This window comes from Sorex araneus, chromosome 2 (genome assembly GCF_027595985.1).
Source record: "Sorex araneus isolate mSorAra2 chromosome 2, mSorAra2.pri, whole genome shotgun sequence".
In the NCBI taxonomy this organism is placed as follows: Eukaryota; Metazoa; Chordata; class Mammalia; order Eulipotyphla; family Soricidae; genus Sorex; species Sorex araneus.
The window spans coordinates 227,479,415-227,502,046 of record NC_073303.1 but is presented as its reverse complement, the minus strand read 5'-3'; the positions used below and the strand labels follow the sequence as shown (position 1 = coordinate 227,502,046).

Sequence of the window (22,632 nt, the reverse complement as noted above, 5' to 3'; positions counted from 1 at the left end):
CCATTTCCCCACTACTATCCCCCATCCGCTCAACCCCTACCCCCAGCTTCCCTCTATGGGAGGCACTTTCTTTCTTGCTCTCTCTCTTTTTCCTTTTATACATTATGGTTTGCAATCAGGTGCTAAGAGGTCAACAAACAAACAAATAGGTTTGTTCAGGGCATTCGGTACTTTTATTGGGATGAAAAGACTGGAGTAGCTTTTCAATTGGGTGACAGCTTTGGGGTGTGGATGTGACTGATGAGGTTTCTGGAAGTACAGGGAGGTGTGGGGAGGTAGCCCATCCCGATCTTGAGAGTCTGCAGATTTTAGTCACAAAACCCGCATACCAAATTTTTCAGCAGATTATATCTTGGTGAGGTCTGTCCTGAGATGGTGGTCAGGCTGGGAGTATGGCAGTGATTTTGGATTGTGGAAGCAAGTGGCTGCTGGGGCTCTGCTTGGGCGGGCACAGGCCAACCCACCCCCTCTGATTTACCCTGGTCTGTTCAGCCATGCAGGGGTCTGAGCTTAATTGTGGCTTTTGATCTCTTTTGAGATTTATTTGTGGGTCTCTGAAGCAAGGCTAGTAGTAGAGCTTACAGGGTGGCGCTGGAGTTGGTTCATGGGGGTGACTGCCAGTGATTCCATGAGTATTGGGAAGTTGCAGTAGGTAGCCCACCCCAACTCTGGGAAAGCCTGATACCAGAATTTTCAACAGATTGTATCTTGATGAGGTCTGTCCTGAAATGGTGGTTAGGCCAGGGGTATGTGGTGATGTTGGATTGTGGAAGCAAGCGGTTGCTGGGGGCTCTGTTTGGGTGGGCCCCAGGCCAACCCGCCCCTCTCCAATTTATCTCCCTGTCTGTTCAGCCATGCGCAGGTCTGAGCTGAACTGTGGCTTTTTTTTTTTTTTTTTTTTTTTTTTGCTTTTTGGGTCACACCTGGCGATGCACAGGGGTTATTCTTGGCTCTGCACTCAGGAATTACTTCCTGGCAGTGCTCAGGGGACCATATGAGATGATGGGATGCTGGGAATCAAACAAGCACTGGGGGGCTGGAGCAATAGCACAGCGGGTAAGGCGTTTGCCTTGCACGCGGTCGACCCGGGTTCGATTCCCAGCATCCCATATGGTCCCCTGAGCACCGCCAGGGGTAATTCCTGAGTGCAGAGCCAGGAGTAACCCCTGTGCATCGCCAGGTGTGACCCAAAAAGCAAAAAAAAAAACACCAAAAAAACCCCCAAACAAACAAGCATTGGGCGTGGAAGGCAAATGCCCTACCCGCTGTGCTATTGCTCCAGACCCACAACATGACTGGATGTAATGCATAAAACAAAACAGTGGGTAGGGTGCTAGGGCTCCAGCCCCCAAACTGCGGCTTTTGATCTTTCAGACACATTTTTGTATAAACTCAATACATATGTTAAATATGTATGAGGTTAAGATAATAGTAACCTCACATGGGGCTGGAGCAATAGCACAGCGGGTAGGGCGTTTGCCTTGCACGCGGTCGACCCGGGTTCGATTCCCAGCATCCCATATGGTCCCCTGAGCACCGCCAGGGGTAATTCCTGAGTGCAGAGCCAGGAGTGACCCCTGTGCATTACCGGGTGTGACCCAAAAAGCAAAAAAAAAAAAAAAAAAAAAAGTAACCTCACATGAATGAGGTTAAGATAATAGTAATCAATTGTATCACTTGTCATCCTGTTGATCTTAGATTTGCTCAAGTGGGCGCCAGTAATGTCTCCATTCAGATAACAGTAAAGATAAGTAAAATCCAGCCAGAATTGGGTATTTTACAGTTTTCAGATTGACTTCAATGGGGCTTTCTAAATGACATACGCCTGTGGTGATATCATCCATTTACAAGAACAGGAAAGATCTTGGAATGCAGTGATCCTGTGAATTGTAATAGACACCCAAAAAAGACAATTACTCCACCCTACTCAAACTAAAGGGGGTTGTCAGGATGGTGCTCAGTGGCAGAGCACTTGCCTTACGTGTGTAAGGCTCTGGGTTTGATCCTTGGCATCTCACACACACACACACACACACACACACACACACACACACAAAGTGCCTTAACAATTGGCACAGTTGAAGGAACCGGAACCTTCAACTGTACAGCAGGTAGGGCACTTGCCTTGCACATAGCTGACCCAGGTTCAGTCACTGGCATCCCATATGGTTCCCTGTGTAAGCTGGGAGTGATTCCTTTGTATAGAGCCAGGAATAACTCCTAAGCACTGACAGGTGGGCCCAAAATCCAAAACCAAAACCAAATACACCAAACCAAAACAGAATAAAACAAAAACAGACTGAGAAACCAATTGGGGAAGTTGTTTCTTTAGGCAAAGAAAAAGCAAACAACCAATATACCTATGCCTGAATGGAAACAAGTTGCTTCTCAGCAGAGGTATTTGGAAATTTCATTAAGTATGACAAGTATAATGATAAGGTAAGTTATTAAATGGGCTGGAGCGATAGCACAGCAGTTGGGCTTTTGCCTTTCACGTGGCCAACCCGTGTTCGATTCCTCCGCCCCTTTCGAAGAGCCCAGCAAGCTACTGAGAGTATGGAGCCTGCACAGCAGAGCCTGGCAAGCTACCCATTCATATTGGATATGCCAAGAACAGTAACAATAAGTCTCTCAGTGAGAGACGTTACTGGTGCCCGCTCGAAGTTATTAAATACTTAGTATTATTAACAATAAAAAAGCATGGGGCTGAAGAGATAGTAGAGTGGGTAGGGCTTGCCTTGCATGTTGCTTACCTGGGTTCGATCCCCAGTACCACATGTGGTTCCCCGAGCCTCACCAGGATTAATCTCTGAGTCAGGAAACCCTGAGCATAGTCAGGTATTGCCACCAAAGCACCACAAAATTAAAACATTCCACAATAAAAAGTTTTGGTGGATCAGAGAGATAGCACAGAGTTTAAGGCACATGACTCACCCCCAGTTCAATCCTGAGCACTGCATGACCCTGCCCCACATTCCATGAGTGACCCCAGACCACAGAGCCAATAGTCTGTAGGTATAGCCAATCCCCCAACCCCTGTCATAAACACTAGTGGATCAAAAACGTAGCTCAGTAGACTGAGTGCATGTTTTTAATTGTTGGTGTTTTTTTTTAACTTTTTTAATTCAATAACTGTGTGACAGACCCTTACACAGAGCTGTTCATGATTAGGTTTCAGTCATTGTATATTCCAACACCCATCCCTCCACCAGTGTACATTTCCCAGCACCAGTGTCCCCAGTTTCTCTCCCATCACCATCACCCTCCCCCCAGCCTGCCTCTATGGCAGGCACTTTTTTTCTTTCTCTCTCTCTTTCTGTCTCTCCTCTCCCCACTTTAGACATTGTGGTTTGAAGTACAATGAGTGCATGCTTTTGCATGCTGTAGGCACAAGTCTGATCCCTGCACTACATGGTTCCCTGAGCATAGCAGGAGTGGCCCCAAGAACAGAGATGAGAATGACTTCTAAACAATTCACTGGCTGTGGTTCCCCCCAAAAAATAAAACAGGGGCTGGAAAAATAGTACTGCAGATAGGATGCTTGCCTTGCAAGCAGTAGACCTGGGTTTGATCCTGGGCATTCCATATGGTCCTTCGAGCCCCACCAGTAATGATCCCTGAGCTCAGAGTAATGATCCCTGAGCTCAGAGCCAAGAATAAGTCCTGAACACAGTTGGGTGTATCCCAAAAGAGACAAATAATGGATTTTTAAAGCTTGTTAAGTTAAATGGCTCATTTTGATTCAATTTTCAAAAATATTTTGTCTTCCTACAGCAAGGACTGGAGCCAGTATCAGCCCAACATCTCCATCTAGTGGCAAAATATATTCATAACACTGCTGAACACACAGGCTCCCTATTTGCATTTTTCTTCCTAACCTGCTGAAAGAAGGTCCTGAGATACTATGACAACATAAAATATGGAAAAGGAACACTGAAAAGTATGAATGTAAGTTAAATGCTTTATTGAATATAAATGTTTTCAGAATAAGGAAAAGTGTAAGAAAGCCAAATATTTTACATCTCTACAAATACAATTTTGAATCTCAGTTATGTACAAATTATCAAATGTACTCAAATTTATAATGTTCCAAAAACCTAAAATATTAGAAAACCATATCCAGCTTCTGTCCCCCCAGCCTACAATTGATTTAGTTGCACTCTGGGAATACTGTTTGCCATTAAAAAAACCAGTAAATTTTAGAGCTCACAAGTGTCTGATAAAGGGAAAATAAAAAATGGAATACAGGTTTGGGGCTCCTGAGTCTGTAATGTTTTGTTCCTTTTATACCTACTTTGCTCTCACTACAGTGTAGCAAATAGCAGTAAAAAATCTTTTTTTTTTTTTTTTAAATTGAAGCTTCTTGTAAATCAAAGACACATGGATATAACCAAGGAAGTTGGGGGAATCACCTTAGGTAGAGTCAAACTTGTTGGCTTATATCACAGCTTATTTAGGAGACAGTGGGTTTTGCTCAGCACTGAAGGTGCTGCAAAAAGGGTGTTATATTTCAGTAATCCAGTGATGTGGTTTAAAATAAGGATGTGGTTTAAAGACTAGGATGTACAGCAATAGGCTCCCCATATGTATTAGAGTAAGAAAATTAAAACCAAGAAAATTTAAAAAGACTTAAATATTTAATTTCTTAATAAATGGATACTAAATAATCATATAGATATTCATTTAGGAATAAACAAACTATGCCCTTTATACTAGAGTGCATTCAGTTACAATGTTTAGAACTCTAAGTCCCTACCTTCTGTTCCCTAATTCCACCAGTGAACTTTTAGTGTAATCATGTCCTATTAATCTGACTAGTTCCATACTGCCTTTTGAAATGAAATCGAATTTGGAGTTGGAATAACTCCCCCCTTACAAGACCTAATGCATATAACATATATTATCACTGAAACAGAGAATTTAAGTAATATCCTTTGTTTCTAGCACTTAGAATTGGTTTGCCTGAATTGCAGTACAGGATTTGTTTGCAAGTAGGAAGTCTTTCCTACAGTTTCTTCCACATAAATTATAGTTCATGCTAAAATGCCTGTTTACATGAATCACTCTGATAAAGGGCAATGGCTCACTAACACTAACACCAATTTAAGGCCCAGCACCCAGACAATTTGTCATTCCTCCTCCTCCTCCTCCTCATCGTAGTACCGATTTCTCTTTATCTGCTCTTCTACAGACAGCTCTTGGCCTTCTTCTTCCCAGCACTCCTCCTCCTGGGACGGTGGATTCAGAGTAGTGGATTCTTTACTGGAAGGGTCATCTGCGAAGCCGGACCAATTTGCAGCCTTGGTTTCTGCAGACGATTGCGCTTTGAGATGGTGGCTATCATCTTCATCCACATTTGCTCTGCTTTCTAGAAGCTTTTCGCTCTCCATCTCAAAGCTGGGCACCTCCCTGTTTCCTCTTTCGCCCTCGGCTTCTTTCAATGATTCCTGATTTGATGATTCAAATTTTGATTTGATTTTCCCTACAGCCTCGTGCTTCTCGGAGCCACAGGCGCCTTGGACTTGTTTCTGCTCCGCCGCTGCTGCTCCTCCCGCCAGCTCCTCATTCTGCTCCTCAGTGGCCCAGCCTTTCCTGGTGGGCGAGGACACGGTTTTAGGGCTCTTGACAGAAGCGGTTCGAAATGAAGCTGCGACTGTGAACGGCCGGCATCTCTCCTTCAGTGAAGAACTGCGCCTGAGTTTCTTCAGATCCTGATTCACATCCTCGGGAGCTTCAGGCTTGCTGATTTCATCCTCAGGCGGCCACTTGGGCTTGAATACTTTGATCCCTTCCTCTAAGGCACTTCCTGAGCTGCCCGGTTCTGCGGGGGGTGGCCAGGCGATCCTCAGCTTCTTGGTTTCAGCGGGCTTGTCTTCTTTCTCCCGTGGACTGGCAGAGGTCTTGGCTTCCATACTGGCAGTCAGCACACCCACCTTAGCAATGGGTGCATCTTCCACCCCTGGGCTCTGAGGCGACTCACCTGCACTTGGAACTCGGGCAGGTTTCTCCAAAGCTTCTTCGTTTTCACTTTTGTTGGCCCACAGATCCTTGTGTGGTCTGTGCCCAAAGCCCTCGTCGTAGTTGCCTTTAGACTTAAAGAGCTGATTGAAGTGAGGTTTGCAATAGATTCGTCCACGCAAAGATGCATATGTTCCTAGGCTGTCATGAAAAAGGATGAGAAAAAAACGTTGGCAAATTCATATATGCTTCCCCCTCACCCCAGTTTTTTGTTTTGGGGCCACACCCAGAGTACTGAGGGCTTACACCTAGTTCTGTGTTTAGGGATCACACACCTGGTGGTGTTCAGGAAACTGTATGTGGTGCCAGGGATTAAACCCAGGTAGGCTGCATTCAAGGCAAGCACCTTACCCACTGTATTATCTTTGGGGGCCACACCCAGAAGTGCTCAGGGGCTACTCTCGGCTTGGGGCTCACTCCTGGCAGTGCGCAGGAATCATGTGGTTCCAGGGATTTGATCCAGGCCCCTCTGTACTGCTGCTCTCTGTGTTAGTTAAATCACAACCAAGTGTGGGTCACCGGCATTGGTATTGGGTTACTCCAGGCACAGGGGTCCCACATGTACAAAGCACAATCCTGAGAGCTCTGCTGACTGCAGTCTCCAGCACTGCAAGGAATCTCCAGTCATGTTGCAGTTAAGTGTGTGTGAGCACCACAGAAAAGGGTGCAACCTGGTAAGCACCTCCATGAAAAAGATGTGCAAACACCAAAATCGGGAAGTGCTGGCTCCATCAAGAATTTGTGTGAGCACCACCATGACCCTTGGTGACCACAGCTGTGTTCCTCAACACAGAGTGCAACCCGGGCAAGATGTGTGAAATTCCTGGTTACTGCAACAACAGTATTACAAACAATGTAGAAGGAAGGAGAAAAGAAATAAAAATAAATTTAAATATAATAAATGAGCTAATAAAGGTATTGGGCAATGGCTCAATGGCAGAGTATACATCTGCTATGTGTAAGGCCCTGGGTTTGCATTATGCTCCCAATTTGCCACTTTTATTTTGGTGGAGAAAGCCCCTACCTGGAGATCAGCTTATGCCATTGATCAAACCCAGGCCTCCTCCATGCATCCTAGAGTCTGTTATGCTATTTCTCTGCTCCAATTTGTCACATTTTTACCAAATCTTGTTTATTTGGAAGAAATGATCTATCCTTTTTTTCAGAAATGAAATGAAGCAATATGCACAAATTATATACTTGTCATGAGAGAGCCTGGCAAGCTCCCCATCATGTATTCATATGCCAAAACCAGTAACAATGCTGGGTCTCATTCCCCTGACCCTGAAAGAGCCTCCAATGTGGCACCGTTCGGAAGGACGAGTAAAGAGAGGCTTCTAAAATCTCAGAGCTAGGACGAATGGAAGACGTTACTGAGACCGCTCAAGAAAATCGACGATCAACAGGATGATGATGATGATGATGATGATGATGATGATGATGATAATGATGATGATATACTTGTCGGGGTTTGTTATTACTGCTCTGATTACCACTTACAGCGAGCCTGACACTGCAAAGATGCCTAGGAGGTATCTGCTTGAGATTTTTTGTAGTGGTTTTTGGGCCACACCCAGCAATATTCAGGCCTTACTCCTGGCTCTATTCTCAGGAATTATTCCTGGCAGTGCTCGGGAGACCATGTGAGATGCCACGAATCGAACCTGGGTGGGAGAGTGCAAGGCCAATGCCCTACCCGCTATATTATAGCTCTTGCCCACTTCACTTGAGATTTCTTAACTTAATGAATCTGTGACACCAAGGGAAAACATTCCACCAAATTATCCAGGGAGTTTACCTGCAGTCCACATTTAAGTGTTTGTCCTAGAATCCACACTGAGAAACTGGAATATATCAACATACCAAAAAGTTTCTAAAACCATGACATTTCCTAGAAAACACTTGCCACTAGGTGGTACTTTCAACTTTTTTCAAGGGCCTTAACAGCCCACGGTCAGCTTTTAGTATCATAGCATGAAAAGCCAAGCCTCCTTCGAGAGCTGCAGCTGTGCTAGGGAGGAGACAGCATGTTTGGGTCTGCCTTACTTGAGCTTGTTGTTGCAGTAGGAGCAACGGAAGCAGCTGATGTGAAACACCTGCTGGTTGGCCAGGAGCCGCTCCATCGGATAGACGGTCTTCTGACATTCCACACATGTCTCTCTGGCAGGCGCCTGGAACTTCTAGAAAAGGGGAAAAGAACCTTTGAAACTAGTATAGGCAGTGATGGCTCAGACCGTGGAGAGGGGCCCTGGGGGTTAATTTCCTTATCTAAGGACTCCCTAGCTGGACAGTCCTTTTACCCATTTCAGTTTTACCAGCCAAGAGGCTCTTGAATTCTCTTCCCAAACTGGTGCATTAAGGTACTCAGGATGGGAGGGGTGAGGGCTGAATTGCAGAGAAAGTCTTAGACAAGACATCACACACACACACACACACACACACACACACACACACACACACACACACACACAGAGTGCACATAAAATGTTTCTGTGGGCAGAAAATCAAAAGAAAATGTCATCACACATAGAAAAAAGAAGTTTGACTCAAGTACCAAGCAAAAGTAGGGCAAATGTGTTTTTTTTTTTTTTTTTTGCTTTTTGGGTCATACCCAGCGATGCTCAGGGGTTACTCCTGGCTTTGCACTCAGGAATTACTCCTGGCAGTGCTTGGGGGACCATATGGGATGCCGGGGATCGAACCCAGGTCGGCCGCGTGCAAGGCAAACGCCCTACCCGCTGTGCTATCGCTCCGGCCCCAGGGCAAATGTTTTGTAAGAACAGAGTCTGAAGGGGCTGGAGGGTGCTTGCCTTGCATGTGGCTGACCCGGGTTCACTCCCAGGCATCCCATATGGTCCCTGGAGTAATTCCTGAGTGTAGAGCCAGAAGTAAACCCTGAGCATCATCAGTATGGTCCCCCCCCAAATAAACCAAAAAACCAAAAAACCAAAACCAGTGTCTGAAGGGATCAGTTTCAAGGAGAGGAAATGCACCTGACTTTGGGAAGTAGGAAAAGGTACTTGGGTAAAACATCTTTCAGTTCCTCTGTTCCTCTGCTTGTCATCATTTTCCTTTTCTTTTTGGGTCACACCCGGCAATGCACAGGGGTTACTCCTAGCTCATGCACTCAGGTATTACTCCTGGCGGTGCTCAGGGGACCATATAGGATGCTGGGAATCGAACCCGGGTCGGCTGCGTGCAAGGCAAACACCCTACCCGCTGTGCTATTGCTCCAGCCCCTTTGCTTGTTATCTTGACCTGCTTAATCAACTAGGCATGATGTTTTTAAATAAATCAAACAGACACAAACATGGAATGTTTTAAAATAAACACAAGCTCTCTTACGAGAATTCCAAAAGAAAACATACCCAATAAAGTTGTAGGTTCTATATTCCTTTTAAAAACCAGTGTTTTTAATATAAGGAGTGTTACGGGACACGAGTGGTGACAAAGCACTGGATATTCATGAACATTTTAGCCGAGTGTGGAGTGGATGTGGAGAAGGAGAGCAGCTCTACCAGGCGAAACCAATCCAAGAGAACATGAAATAGTGTGTTCTTGCACTGAGGAAAACTCGGGTTCCCCAACTGGGAACCAGCAATGACTTGTTAGAGACCAGCAATGACTCCACTACTACCAAGGTTGCAGGTAAAAAGGAATCCCTTATCTGCCCCATCGAAACACCTCAAAGTCGAGGTACAGGTGCAGCCTCAGTGACTGGGAAGTTCTTCTGGTCCTTGGACCCAGGCAAGGGCAGCCTTGAATCCATTAGTTACCTGGTGTGGTGGTGAGAAATGCAAATTTGGACCTACGTGATTAAATGGAGAGAAAATAAATCAGGTTCTAGGTTTTTGTTAAAATTTTTTTTTGTTAAAATTTGAATTCTTGTTAAAAAAATTTATTGAGTTTGGACTGGAAAGATAGTTTGGGGATTAGGACACTTGCCTTACATGTGGCTGACCCAGCACAGCACATGGTCCCCTGAGCACCACCGGGAGTGATCTCTGAATGCAGAGCCAGGAGTAAGTCCTGAGCATCACTGGGTGTGACCCCAAAAAAACAAAAACCCAAAAACATTAAAATAAGCAATTAGTGGTTAACTCCCAAGTAGCACCAAAGATTTTAAAAATGAAAGAGCAGAACTGAGTGCTTCAGTAACAGCATCTCTCTTCCTAGGATTAGAATCCTATAAGGAACAATTTAAAGAATTCAAGTCTACCAGTTGCAACCTAGTTTCTAGGCATAAGGAAGCTATTTAAATATGCTTAAATATTCTTATGAAGACATTATTGGAAATCCAGAATTAGCACCTATGTTGTGGTTTCTGGCCCATACCCGGTGGTGCTAAGGGATAGATAACTGCTTGCTCTGCACTCAGAGATCATGCCTGGAATGTATCAGGGGGCCAAATCCTGTGGGGTGCCAAGAATCAAATCTGGGTTGGTTGTGTGCAAGGCAAGTGCCCTTCCTGCTATATTCTCTCTCCAGCCCCTGTGATTCTAACACCGGATTTAAGAGTCTACGTAATCATTCTGGTCAGAAGACAGAGCAAGAGATAGAAATGGTGACGTGGCGTAAGAGAACAGTGATGTTATTTGGTTAGAGGGAATGGAGGTGACAAGCCTCCTCTACCAACACACAGAGACCACAATGAGAAGGTGGAAGCCCAGGGACTAGAGAGGAGAACCTGAGAGAAAGCTGAAAGTTGAGCTCACATTAGGAGGAAAGTGGAAGGCAGGAGCAGAAATTAGGTACCAGGAGCAGGAAGCGGAAGCTGGAAGAGACAAGCAGGAACCTTCAGTGAATACACAGCATTTGTTGTTTGTGTTATTTGTTTGTTTTTGGGCCACACTTAGCAATGGCCAGGAGTTACTCCTGGGTCTGTGAGTGTCTTACCCTCTGTACTATTTCTCTGGCCCTACATTTTCTTTTCTTTTTGCTTTTTGGGTCATACCCGGCGATGCACGGGGGTTATTCCTGGCTCTGCACTCAGGAATGACTCCTGGTGGTGCTCAGGGGACCATATGGGATGCTGGGAATCAAACCCGGGTCGGCTGCATACAAGGCAAATGCCCTACCTAGTGTGCTATCGCTCCAGCCCCCTACATTTTCTTTTTTCCAAGCATCTGCCAGCTGTTGCAAAATTAGCCTCACTCCTGTTACCTGAGGCTGAAGCCTCTCCCAGCTGAGGGGAGAAGCTTGAACAAGCCTCCTCTGACACATGTAGCCTCTCACTAGCAATGCTCAGTGTATCACTCACTCCCACGCCTGCCCCACAACGGCTTTCCTGAGTGGAGCCTTCACCCACACAGTGAAAAGTCATTCCTCCTTCTCGAGAGCAAATCAATAGAGTTCACACACCTCACCAACCCGTCAAGCCTGTCAGAGTCTCATAATTCCAATTCACTTTGTTTAGTCTTGGGGCCATTTGCAGCCGCGCTTTAGAGCTACTTCTGGTTCTGTGCTCAGGGGCAGCTCATGGAGGTGCTGGGAGAACATGAGTTGCTGGGGCTCAAACCAAGACCCCCCTGCATACCAAGTATGTGCTCAGCCCTTTGACTTGTCTTTCCAGCCCTTCCCATTCATGTCTGTTGGATTGGGAGGGCCACACGTGGTGGTGCTCAGGGTTTAATCCTAGCTCTGTATTCAGGGATCGCTCCGAGTGGTGCTTGGGAGATCACACACAGTGATGGGGATCAAACCTGGGCAAGCGTCAAGGCAAGCTTAACCACAGGATAATTTCTCTAGTCTTTCCAATTCCTTTTATACATAAACCATTTGTAAAAATTAAAAAAAAATTTATTGAATCACTGTGAGATAGTTACAAATCTTCATGTTTGAATTACAATCATACAATATAAACCATTTTCAATATTAGTATTTTTTCCCCAGAAAAGACTTTATTTAAGGGAAAGAAAGGCAGGGAAGGTCCAAGGTTATGGAAGGGGTCTCCTAAAGGAAGAGTCCTCATTTTCATTATTATTTAAGATTTATATATTGGCTGCCCTAAAGGCACTTACAGTTTCATAAAGATAAGAAGATACCAACATGATAAAATGCCGGGTCAGAGGGGCTATGACTAGGCCTCCCCTTGATTTCCTCTATTCTGGGCTCTCAGCCACTTTTCTGTAATTGCCCCCATGTCTATTCAGACAACAGGAAGCATAGTCAGTGCCCAAAAATCTCTACCATTATGGTGGGTCTGGCATTCATTCTGTCCTGACTTCATGGCATGCTTAGACTTGGCAGAGCCACATTGGAAATGTTGCCAAGATTAGAATATTAGACATATTTAATCTTTAGTATGTATTTCTTTACTAAGTAAGCTTTAAAAAAATCTCCCCTCACTAATTTTCACATGTAGAATTAATGTACCGAGGAACCCACTATATTGTCAGTTTCCAAAGTCAGTAGCAGAATTAACATTAAAACTCAGAACTCCCAACTCCCAAACCAATAGCGTGGTTTTGTTGTCCTGGAATGCCAAACTTCCATAACAAAAGGCACATCTTTGGGGAAGAGAGCAGATGCAAATCTAAATGAAAATGAAAATAATCTTACTCCAGCACTGCAAACAAACTGGTCTTCACTTTGTTGCAACTTAAAATATGTAGATAACATCTTTGGGATATACAAATAAACACTACTGGTGTCTTTCCTGTATGAGGGATTGCTCAGGTTCTATGTTGATCAGCTTTGTTTCCAACATATTTCCATAGCTTCATCTATATTGACTTGCATAAAGTTTTTGGTTGAATAAAGGCTTAAATTGGGGCATATATGTATATGTATGTGTGTGGAGATGTGGGGTGGGTTGAGGCAGCATCTGGCAAACACAGTGATGCTTTCTTGCCTAGCACATAATGAAATCAGAGGAAAATTCTGCAATGACGTCAGGCCTCCATTCTTCCGACAGACCACCACAAAATGTCTTTCGTTCCCTTCTTTCAATTTATTGCAAGATATCTAGTTAATTATACGAAAGATTTTGCCACACAATAAAGGGTTGGGAGGGCTTTGCACAGCCTTAACCCTTTTCCAGACTTTCCGTAAAACTCTTTTTTGAAAAATTTTAGGGGTATTCATATTTTTGGGGTGGTAGTGCTGGTGGTCAAACTCAGGGCCTTAAACATGAGAATTACATCTCATCCCCATTACATGTTAAATAAACTGTTACATGTAGAGAAAAGGTTGGCCTTCTGGGAAAGCAGTAATAATGCAGATAGTGAGAAAATATTCTAGATGCTTGGGGCTGAAGAGATAATACAAAGGGTTGGAGTGTGTACTTTGCAAGTGGGAGTTCTGGACTTGATCCCTGGCAACATAAGATACCCCAGCACTGCTGGGAATGGCCAAACAAAACAAAACAAAAAACACAACCCAGAAAAACAAAAAAACCCAAGCAACAACAAACTCCCCACAAATTTTAGGGTCAGAGAACAGCTCACTGGACTGAGTGGTACAAGCTTTAACTGTGGGAAGCCCAGGTTTGATCCTGGAAGCTTTTTTTTTAATCCAGGGGAGGCCATATCCTTTGATGCACAGGGATTATTCCTGGCTCTGTGCTGAGCAATTACTCCTAGTGGTTCTTGGGAGACCATATGGGATGCTGGGAATTGAGCAGCACATTGGCAGCGTGTAATGCAAATGCCTTACCTGCTGTGCTATTGCTCTGACCCTGATCCTGAAAGTCTTGAGTAGGAAAGTCCTGATCTTTGTCACAAGGTCCACACTGAGCTCTGAAAAGAACAGCCTTTTTCAGAATGAACCTGTAACTTCATCCTGCAATCTTTTGTACTATCAAGTCTCATTAATCAAGCTGCATGGCTTGATCAAACTATACAGATTCTTATTCCTATTCAAGAGCAGGCTATTTTTTTTTCTTACTGCGTGAAGCTAAAATTTTAAATAAATTGAGTCTGAGTTATCAATTAAAATTGAGTTTGAATTAAATTATTTATTTATTTATTTTTTAAAAATTAAGCTTAGGGGTCATTCCCAGTGGTGCTCAGGGTACCATGCAGTGCCAGGTTAAACCTGGGTCCTCATGCATGCAATACATGCACATGAACCCTCTGAGTCATCCTCCCCAGACTTCGATGTCCTATATTCAATAACAAAGAGACAGTCTTTCCAGAATGTGTGGGAACCAAAAATCTATTCTAAGTGAACAAGCTTATTTTTAGCTATATGTAATTTCCCAAAACGGAGAACCAGCTTTTGTGGCATGGTCGCTGATGACACCAGTTATGCCAGCAGATCTTCCTCTGAGCATTTACCAAGGGATCTATATGCTGCCTACAGAATATAAAATGCAACTCTGAGGAAAAGAAAAGAAACTTCTTTTAAATAAAATGCAGATATGACTGGGTTCCAGACCAAGCTCTGAATAGCAAGATCATTGTGAACTTCGGACTTTAGACAGACACAGAGAGGGCAAATTTAGTCCAGCTGTAAAACCTGAAGTGTCTGATGAAGTTGCCTAGTTCTGCGCGGCTGAGTGATCAGGGCCAAAGGCCAAGTAGGTCCAGAGCAGGGGCAGCAGGAAGCTTAGCCCCACTTCCTCTCCTGCTGTTTCAGAAGACCTACAGGAGGCGCATTCCTGTCACTTCCTCAGACTGCCTAGATCTGGAGTGGAAATCAGGAGATATCTCAAAGGTCCAAGCGAGCACCAGGAAGTCTGGTGGAGAAATCGATGCGAGAAAAACAAGTCTGGGTTAAGACTTCAAATATCTGCTGACCTGGTCTCGATCCCTATGACCACATAGGGTCCCCTTGAGCACCCCTGGTTGTGGCCCAGAAACAAACAACAAAAATGTTCAACTCTACCTTAAAGTCAGAACAGGTTTTAGTTCTTAGCCATAGAATTCCTAGAGTCCTAAATCACACCGAATCCACAGCCACGTCAGGTTACTGCTCTGCTCGCTAGACTATCCGGAAAACTACCCCCCCCCCGCACCCCGCACTTGTCTAGTCCCCTCACTTGCTTTGCTACTTTGTTGGATTCCAGAGACTGGATAAAGAAAGGGCTGATGACAGTAATGCCAAAGATTTAGGGTATTCAGGGTCATGTTGAAGACATGAGCAGATTCAATTACTGCAACTTAGTTTTCTCCCTTTGCTGCTTTCTTCAGCTATTTTCTTCACCCTTTGCTCCTTTTCAACCTACCTCACTCTCCTCAGGAATCTGAGATTCCTATAAATGTTCATGTTGGGCCAGGGATGAAACTCAGTGGTGAAACTTGCCTGGCTAATAAAAATTTCATGTTTATTACATATGAAATTTATCTTCCTTAAACACTTTTGAATCCACCATTTAAGTCTTAAATTCTCCCCTTTCCTCCCTTTTAACTCTAAACTCTCACCTATGTCCCCTTCTCATTCTTTCGTACACTAGAATTTCCTGAAAGTGACCAAATGTGCACACGGTTGAGTTAGTAGTGAAGCAAAATGTGTGCATAAGGCTGAAGTGTTCCAAAATGCCTTCTACCCACTTCTACCTTTTGCATTTCTCTTAAATGTTAGTACATTTTTTTTTTTCAAAGGATCCATTTGGTGCATGTTTTATTTCAACTTTTTTTTTCCTTCTTGGGTCACACCCGGCAATGCACAGGGATCACTCCTGGCTCTGCACTCAGGAATTACTCCTGGCGGTGCTCAGGGGATCATATGGGATGCTGGGAATCGAACTCGGGTCGGCCACATGCAAGGCAAATGCCCTACCCGCTTTTCTATCGCGCCAGCCCCCAAATGTTAGTACTTTTGAGAGTAAAAAAATCCAAGTATTGAAGAGCATCAGAGGAAAGGACAGTAAAGTTTGAGTATGTTTGGTTATTAACCCAAATGGGTAAGTTTGCACTGCATTTGTAGAGCATTTGATTAAAACAAATCAATCTAATAACTAAAATGATATTTGATTTTTTTTTTCTTTTTGGCTTTTGGGCCACACCAGCAGTGCTCAGGGCTTACTGGCTCTGTGCTCAGGAATTATTCCTGGCAGGCTCGGGGACCATATGTGGTGCTGGGATTAAAGTGGGTCAGCTGAGGCAAAGCAGGACACTACCCACTGTACCATTAGCTTCCTGTATTTGCCTTTTAAAAAAATCCTTTAATAATCATACATTTTTCATATATTCCTTAATATTAATTATCTAATATTCTACCCTAGCATAAGTGTACTAAAATGACCATTTTTTACTGTTGTTTTGTTTTTGTTTTTTGGGTCACACCTGGTGATGCTCACGGGTGACTCCTGGTTCTGTACTCAGGAATCACTCCTGGCAGTCTCAGACCATATGGAACGCCGGGGATCAAACCTGTGTTAGCCATGTGCAAGGCAAGTGCTCTACCCTCTGTACTTTGCTCTGGCCTTCAAATGCTGATTTTTTTTTTTTCTTTTTGGGTCACACCTGGCGATGCACAGGGGTTACTCCTGGCTCTGCACTCAGGAATTACCCCTGGCGGCGCTCAAGGGACCATATGGGATGCTGGGATTTGAACCTGGGTCGGCCGCGTGCAAGGCAAACACCCTACCCGCTGTGCTATCTCTCCAGCCCCAAATGCTGATTTTTATAAAAAATGATCAGGCCAGCCCTCATTACAATGGTACACACATTCTTTAAACATGTTCACCACTAAGTGTGTTGGGGTCAAAATCCTCAGACCAGGGAGACAAAGCTGACATTGCCCGCACGCCCCCCCTTCATGGGCTGATAATCATCTAACAGCTTTCTCATAATTCCCGTGGCCTTTTTCCTTGAACCCATTCACATATTTATGAACTTATATTATCACCCCTCCCCATAAAAAAGCCCCAAACCACATCAGATCAAATTTTCTTTGGCGGGGGTTGGGGTGGGGGAATGGTTGGTCACAACCCAGTGATGCTCAGTGCTTACTCCTGGCTCTGAACTCAGAAATCACACCCAGTGGAACTAGGGGGGTCATATGGGGTGCAGCGACCAAACCCGGGTCAGTTGTGTGCAAGGCAAGTGCCCTATCTGCTGTATTATCACTCCAGCCTTTTCAGATCAAGATATTAGTGAGCAATTCCTGCCCCCTCCCCTCCCCTCTGAAAGTCTTAACCAAAGCAAAGATCTCCAGGGAAAGTGATGAACTTAAGTGTGCTCTTATTTGGCAGTGGCGTTATTTGATCCCAGGAAAGCAAAACATGCTTCTAATAAACATAATGATCATAGGCACCATAACCTACCAACCAGTACCTGGGGCTCAGGGAGGAACTGTCACCGTACCTTCACTGCTTTGACAGAACTTTCAGGAACGTTGGAAGCTCTGGCATCTGGACTTGGTAGCTTGTGCAGAACAGACTGCTGGGCCTCCCTCTTAACCTGAGCATTACCTGCTTCATAAAAAAGGACATTTTATAGGATAAAGTGAAAGACAAAGAACTAAATTATGGGATCGAGTATGCAACTTTCTCAGCACTGTCAGTAAAGGGAATAACCTCTCCAACCAAATGCAAGATGACAATAAAAACCTCATCCTTCAGATGGAAGAACAAATGCTTACGGGAATCACTGTCAGCAGGAGAGGATCGGACAGGCGGGCTAGTCTCAGTTGCAGAAACCTACAAAAAAAGACAGAGGGATTCAGAATCACATTAAAAATAAAAGAGCAAACTGCAGCTAATGCCATAAAAACCTGCTGACTGCAGTAAGTCAGAGGATGCCTAGGGGGAACAGCGGCCTCCGAACAGCTGAGCATTTCGACAAGAGGCAGCAAAATGTCTTTTATGAGGATATTAACATGCCTCTCAATTACAGAGTAACAGAGAAACAGACCGTACTCAGCTGCCAAAAGCTGCATCATCTCCCTTTACAAAAGAACTTTAAATTCTCTTTCTCTCTCTCTCTCTCTCTCTCTCTCTCTCTCTCTCTCTCTCTCTCTCTCTCTCACACACACACACACACACACACACACACACACACACACACACACACAAGGAAGGGCAAAGTGCTTCTCTATAAAACCATAACTCTCTCCTAGGCAAGACAACGTCTTTACATGCACATTTTAAAACCATAATACATACACGAATTATATTCCTAATTCCTTATTTCACAACCAAATACGTTCTGATGAAACACATTTACCAGTACGAAAGATCTACTGATAGCCATAAAACAAATTTACCTAAAACCAAACTCTGGCATCATCTTCAAGGGTTGTCTTGATTTTTAATCCCAGTCATAAAATGGTAGTATTTAACCAGATGGCAGGTCTAATGTATAAGGTGTGTATTTTCCCTTTAGAAGCCACAAAACTTAAATAGAAGAATGTTCCACTAGCTTTCTCTCCTTCCTGGCTTCTCCAGGACTTCCTGGTGTCCTCTCTCCTACTCAAAATCATGACAGATCAATAGGTAACCCAAAATGCCCTCTGTGGAACCAGCTTTCATTCAGGTGTCAGGGATTTTATGGAACAAGCTCCCTCTCACCCTGCCACGGTTGCCCGATACTCCCACGGGGGAGCCCCTGCAGAACTATGGCCACAGGGATAAGGAAGGGCTGAGGGGACAGGTGAAAGTTGCAGATAGTCCCTTTACTCCTGCCTCATCTCCCAGCTGATAGTCCGTCCAGGGCCCCACCCAGGGCCCCCTAGGGTAGGCATTTGTATCAGAACACCTAATACTGAGGGTTTTTTTTTTTTTAACCATGGATTTACCATGGATTGCTGACTGATTGCATCTGAATTCAATATGGCTATTTCCCCCCCCCCCCATATTCTCTTTTTATTATTCTATCATGGTATAAGAAACAAACCAGCATATAGGCTGTGGAGCTAGCCTTCTGGGTTGAAGTGCATGCCTTGGGGTTGATCCTTGATGCCGCTCAATCTCCCAAGCACCACTGGGAGCAATCCCCAGTAGAGAACTCAGAGCAGCCATGCACCACTGGGAATACCTCACTTCCTCCCAGCCCACCCTTCAAAACACCAGTATAATAATAGTCAATATTTACTGAGTTTTGACTATGTGCTGGACATAGAATAGTCATCTCATGTGCACTATTTCATTTAATGATATGGAATAAGCTTCCTGAAAGCTGTGCATGGCCATGGATAGCTATGGAATGAATAGGGACATCTATCCCAGTATGTTCTTCTCTCACCTCCAATTTGGTCACCTTGAAACTGTAGGGCACGCTCAGTGCCAATCATGACATCATTGCACTGCAGGAGCAGCTGGGAGAGCACAGAATAATTTGCTCAAGCGTCTCATTAAAAGAAAACACTGATTCACTCCAAAGAGAAAGAAAAGAACAATTCCTCTACAAAATATTCCATTCCAGGTAGTTTTGCCCTAGCACTAATGTCCTCTTGGAAAAAGTTCAAGTAGCCCATAAATACTGGTTAATAGAAGTGAGGCAAACAGTCAAAAGAATAGACGAGACTGAAAATTTTCACAAATTTTAAATCAGCCAAGGATTTATGAACTTGCAATAACTGCCTTAGGACCATGTACTATCTTTATCTCCTTTTCCTCCGCCTACACCCAAATTTGTGATTCAGTTGCACTGATGCCCTTTTAGGCTATAATTAAAATGTTCTGATCCTCCAGTCTAGTTCACAATTCTAGATTCAGTTCAGCATGAAGAGAACTAAGAAGGAAAACTGAAATTAGATACAGGAACAATCCAATAAGTATTTCCCAGATGATCAATTCTCCTGGGGCAGATGGAGAAATTATATTGCTGGTCAGATAATTTCTCTCTTAAAGTCTTTTTTTTTTTTAAGAGGGCCAAAAAGATGGGTAACAGGTGAGTATATGCTGTTTGTGGAAGGCAAGTTTGATCCCAGGTGCATCTTGGTCCCTGTGTAACACCAGAAGTGACTCCTGAGCAGAAAGTCATGAGTATTCCCTGAGTATACCACCAAAAAAACAAAACAAAAACAGATTAATTTTAGCCTGTAGGAGGAGGTAGACTCTGTATGATGGGGTAATTACTCCTTGCTCTGTGCTCAGGGATCATTCCTGGTGGAGCTTGGAGGACCATATTGCAGTGCCTGAGATCAAACCCAGGTCAGGTCTTCACCTTTTTGAAAAGTTAGGATAAATAGCCTTAGCCTGAGCTCCCGAAGCCTCTCCACAGTCCTGCATAGCTCTCTCAGCATAGTCACTGTTTTATGAGAACCAGCTTGTTTCTCATCTCCCATCTACTCTTTTAGCTTTCTGGCAGATCAAATCCACACGGAGTTCTGTGCTTAAGCTTCACACTTTCAGTGCTTCCGCATAGTGAAGACTTGAAAGAGGGAACTTTCAAAAATGTTTTCAATTGAGATATACAAATACTTTGCAAGTATCTCTAATCAAAACAATTTTCTTCAAAATCACTTTAGTTCTACATCCTCTTAGCTTTTTTGGGCGGGAGAGGGTGAGGGTTTTTGGGCCACACCCAGCTGTGTTCAGAGCTTACTTCTGACTGTGCACTCAGGGATTACTCCTAGAGGTGCTTGGTGGACCATATGAGGTGCCAGAGATCAAACTTGGGTCAGTCACATGCAAGGTGACCTTACTCACTGTACTCTAACCATCGCCTCCTCTGAGCTTTTGCAGAGTTTACTTGCAGAGAAAAAGTAAATTCCATTAAAGGTCTGTTTATCTGGTCAGCTACAAATTGCAGAGCTCCCCATCTGAAAATATGTGACCTCAAAAAGCAACGATCTGTCCTGGCAGCTGTTACCGAATTTCCAGACACTCTATAACTGAGAGTTATGATTGATTCTAATTTTAAGCATCTAATTTAGAACACATGCTTCTTGGCAACTGGGCACTAGACTTTCCAACTCACCTTTTCTCCATCCTGATGGGAAATGCAGGCGTCTGGACCTGGGGGCACATTCTCTTTTTGCTCTAATTTATGAGTCTTGATTTCAGCACCATTGGCTCTCAACTCATTCTACAAAATAAAAATAATCTGTGGGTTAAAAAAAAAGGCAATCTCGGGCCAGAGTGATAGTATGGCAGGTAGAGCTTTTGCCTTGAATGAGGCCAACCCAGATTCGATCCCATTTGGTCCCCTGAGCACTGCCAGGAGTAATTCCTGAGTGCAGAGCCAGGAGTAACTCCTGAGTATCACTGGGTGTGACCCAAAAAGCCAAAAAAAAAAAAAAAGCAATCTCATTATTCAATTCTCTTCATAGCATATCCGTTATGTAAACTTGGAATGTTATAAAAAGTTTGGGTCTTTAAAAACTTTTTTCAAAGCAACCTCAGGTCAAATCAAACCCAGTAACTTACAAGCAAAGCCTCTCATCTTGTGAAGTGACGAAAGCAGCTCTGTGGACACATACCTCAGAGTTAAATATTTGTACACTAGTCTAAAACTGGATGCTTATTAGAATACAGACATGTGAACATAGACACACAAACACACACACAGATCATTCCCAGCATACAAGATTTGTGTGATTCACTCTTGTAGCAGCAGAGCTTGTGGGAATGCAAAGCTTGTGGGTTTTCCCAGAAAAGACCATTCTGGTGCAGGGGAAAGGTGATGCAAAGTGCCAATAATTAAGAAAATATACTGACCATATACATAAATGCCCGGCCTGGAAAGAGAGACAGGGATGATGCATACATATAAAAACTGAAATTAAGCATATCTTATAACATATATTCAGAAGAAATTTTAGAGAATGTAAATTTTACTATTATGAAAAAAAATCAAGTTTTATTTCCTATATAATTACAAAAAGAAATATGCTAACAGAACACACACAAAATTATATTTAATGTTACCATAAAACAAACTTTTTTGTGAGACTTTCTTTTTCTTTTTAATTTTTTTAATTGAGTCACTGTGAGATACACAGTTACAAAGCTGCTCATGATCAGGTTTCATTCATACAATGATCCAACACCCATCCCTTTTTGTGGGACTTTTAAAGCATCTATTTTTTGCTTGTTTTGCATAAAGTTTATATACTGTACTAAAGATATACTTTGATCTATTTTTTATAAAAGAGCCTAATAAAAAAGTAGGTATTATTACTAGTTAAGAAAGTAAGAAATAAGAAATAAAAAAGCAGGTATTATTACTAGCTAAGGAGTAAGCAAAATGATATATTTTTCTTCACAAAGAATATATGTAAAGAACAAAATAGTTAAATTAACTTTATGGGAGTACAAATTGGGTAAAGGGTATCAAATATATGCTGGTGGATGGAAGCTAAACTTTTGGTGGGGATCATACTTATGAATGTAGGAGGCTGGAGTGGTAGCACAGCGGGTAGGGCATTTGCTTTGCATGTGGCCGACTTGGGTTGATTCCCAGCATCCCATATGGTCCCCTGAGCATGGCCAGGAGTAATTCCTGAGTGTAGAGCCAGGAGTGACCCCTGTGCATCGCCGGGTGTGACCCAAAAACCAAAAAGAAAAAAAAAAACAAAACTCATACTATGAATGTATAGATGTTGGGTGGTGCACGCCTTAAACCTATATATTACTATAATAAAAAAAGTTTTTTGGTTTGTTTATGGGTCACACCCAGCGGTGCACAGGACTGGTTATACACTCAGGGGTCACTCCTGGCAGGGCTTGGGGGATCACATGGGATGACACAGATCAAACCTGGGTTGGCCCTGGACACAGCA

General features: G+C 43.6%; 1 protein-coding gene across 2 annotated transcripts in view; it reads right to left on the bottom strand.

The window, feature by feature from the left end:
* Positions 1-3,949: 3,949 nt before the first annotated feature.
* Positions 3,950-22,632, bottom strand: part of LIMA1 (LIM domain and actin binding 1) — a 113,618-nt gene continuing 94,935 nt past the window's right edge. The window contains exons 7-11 of one of the 2 annotated variants that reach the window (XM_055129095.1): positions 20,829-20,936; positions 17,548-17,605; positions 17,271-17,380; positions 8,065-8,198; positions 3,950-6,159 (exon numbers count right to left, since the gene is read on the bottom strand). In XM_055129095.1, the coding sequence (XP_054985070.1) occupies positions 5,130-6,159; positions 8,065-8,198; positions 17,271-17,380; positions 17,548-17,605; positions 20,829-20,936 (1,440 nt within the window). In that variant the 3' untranslated portion in view covers positions 3,950-5,129. The remainder of the gene's footprint in view (positions 6,160-8,064; positions 8,199-17,270; positions 17,381-17,547; positions 17,606-20,828; positions 20,937-22,632) is intronic. The other variant, XM_004601813.2, reaches the window with a different exon arrangement.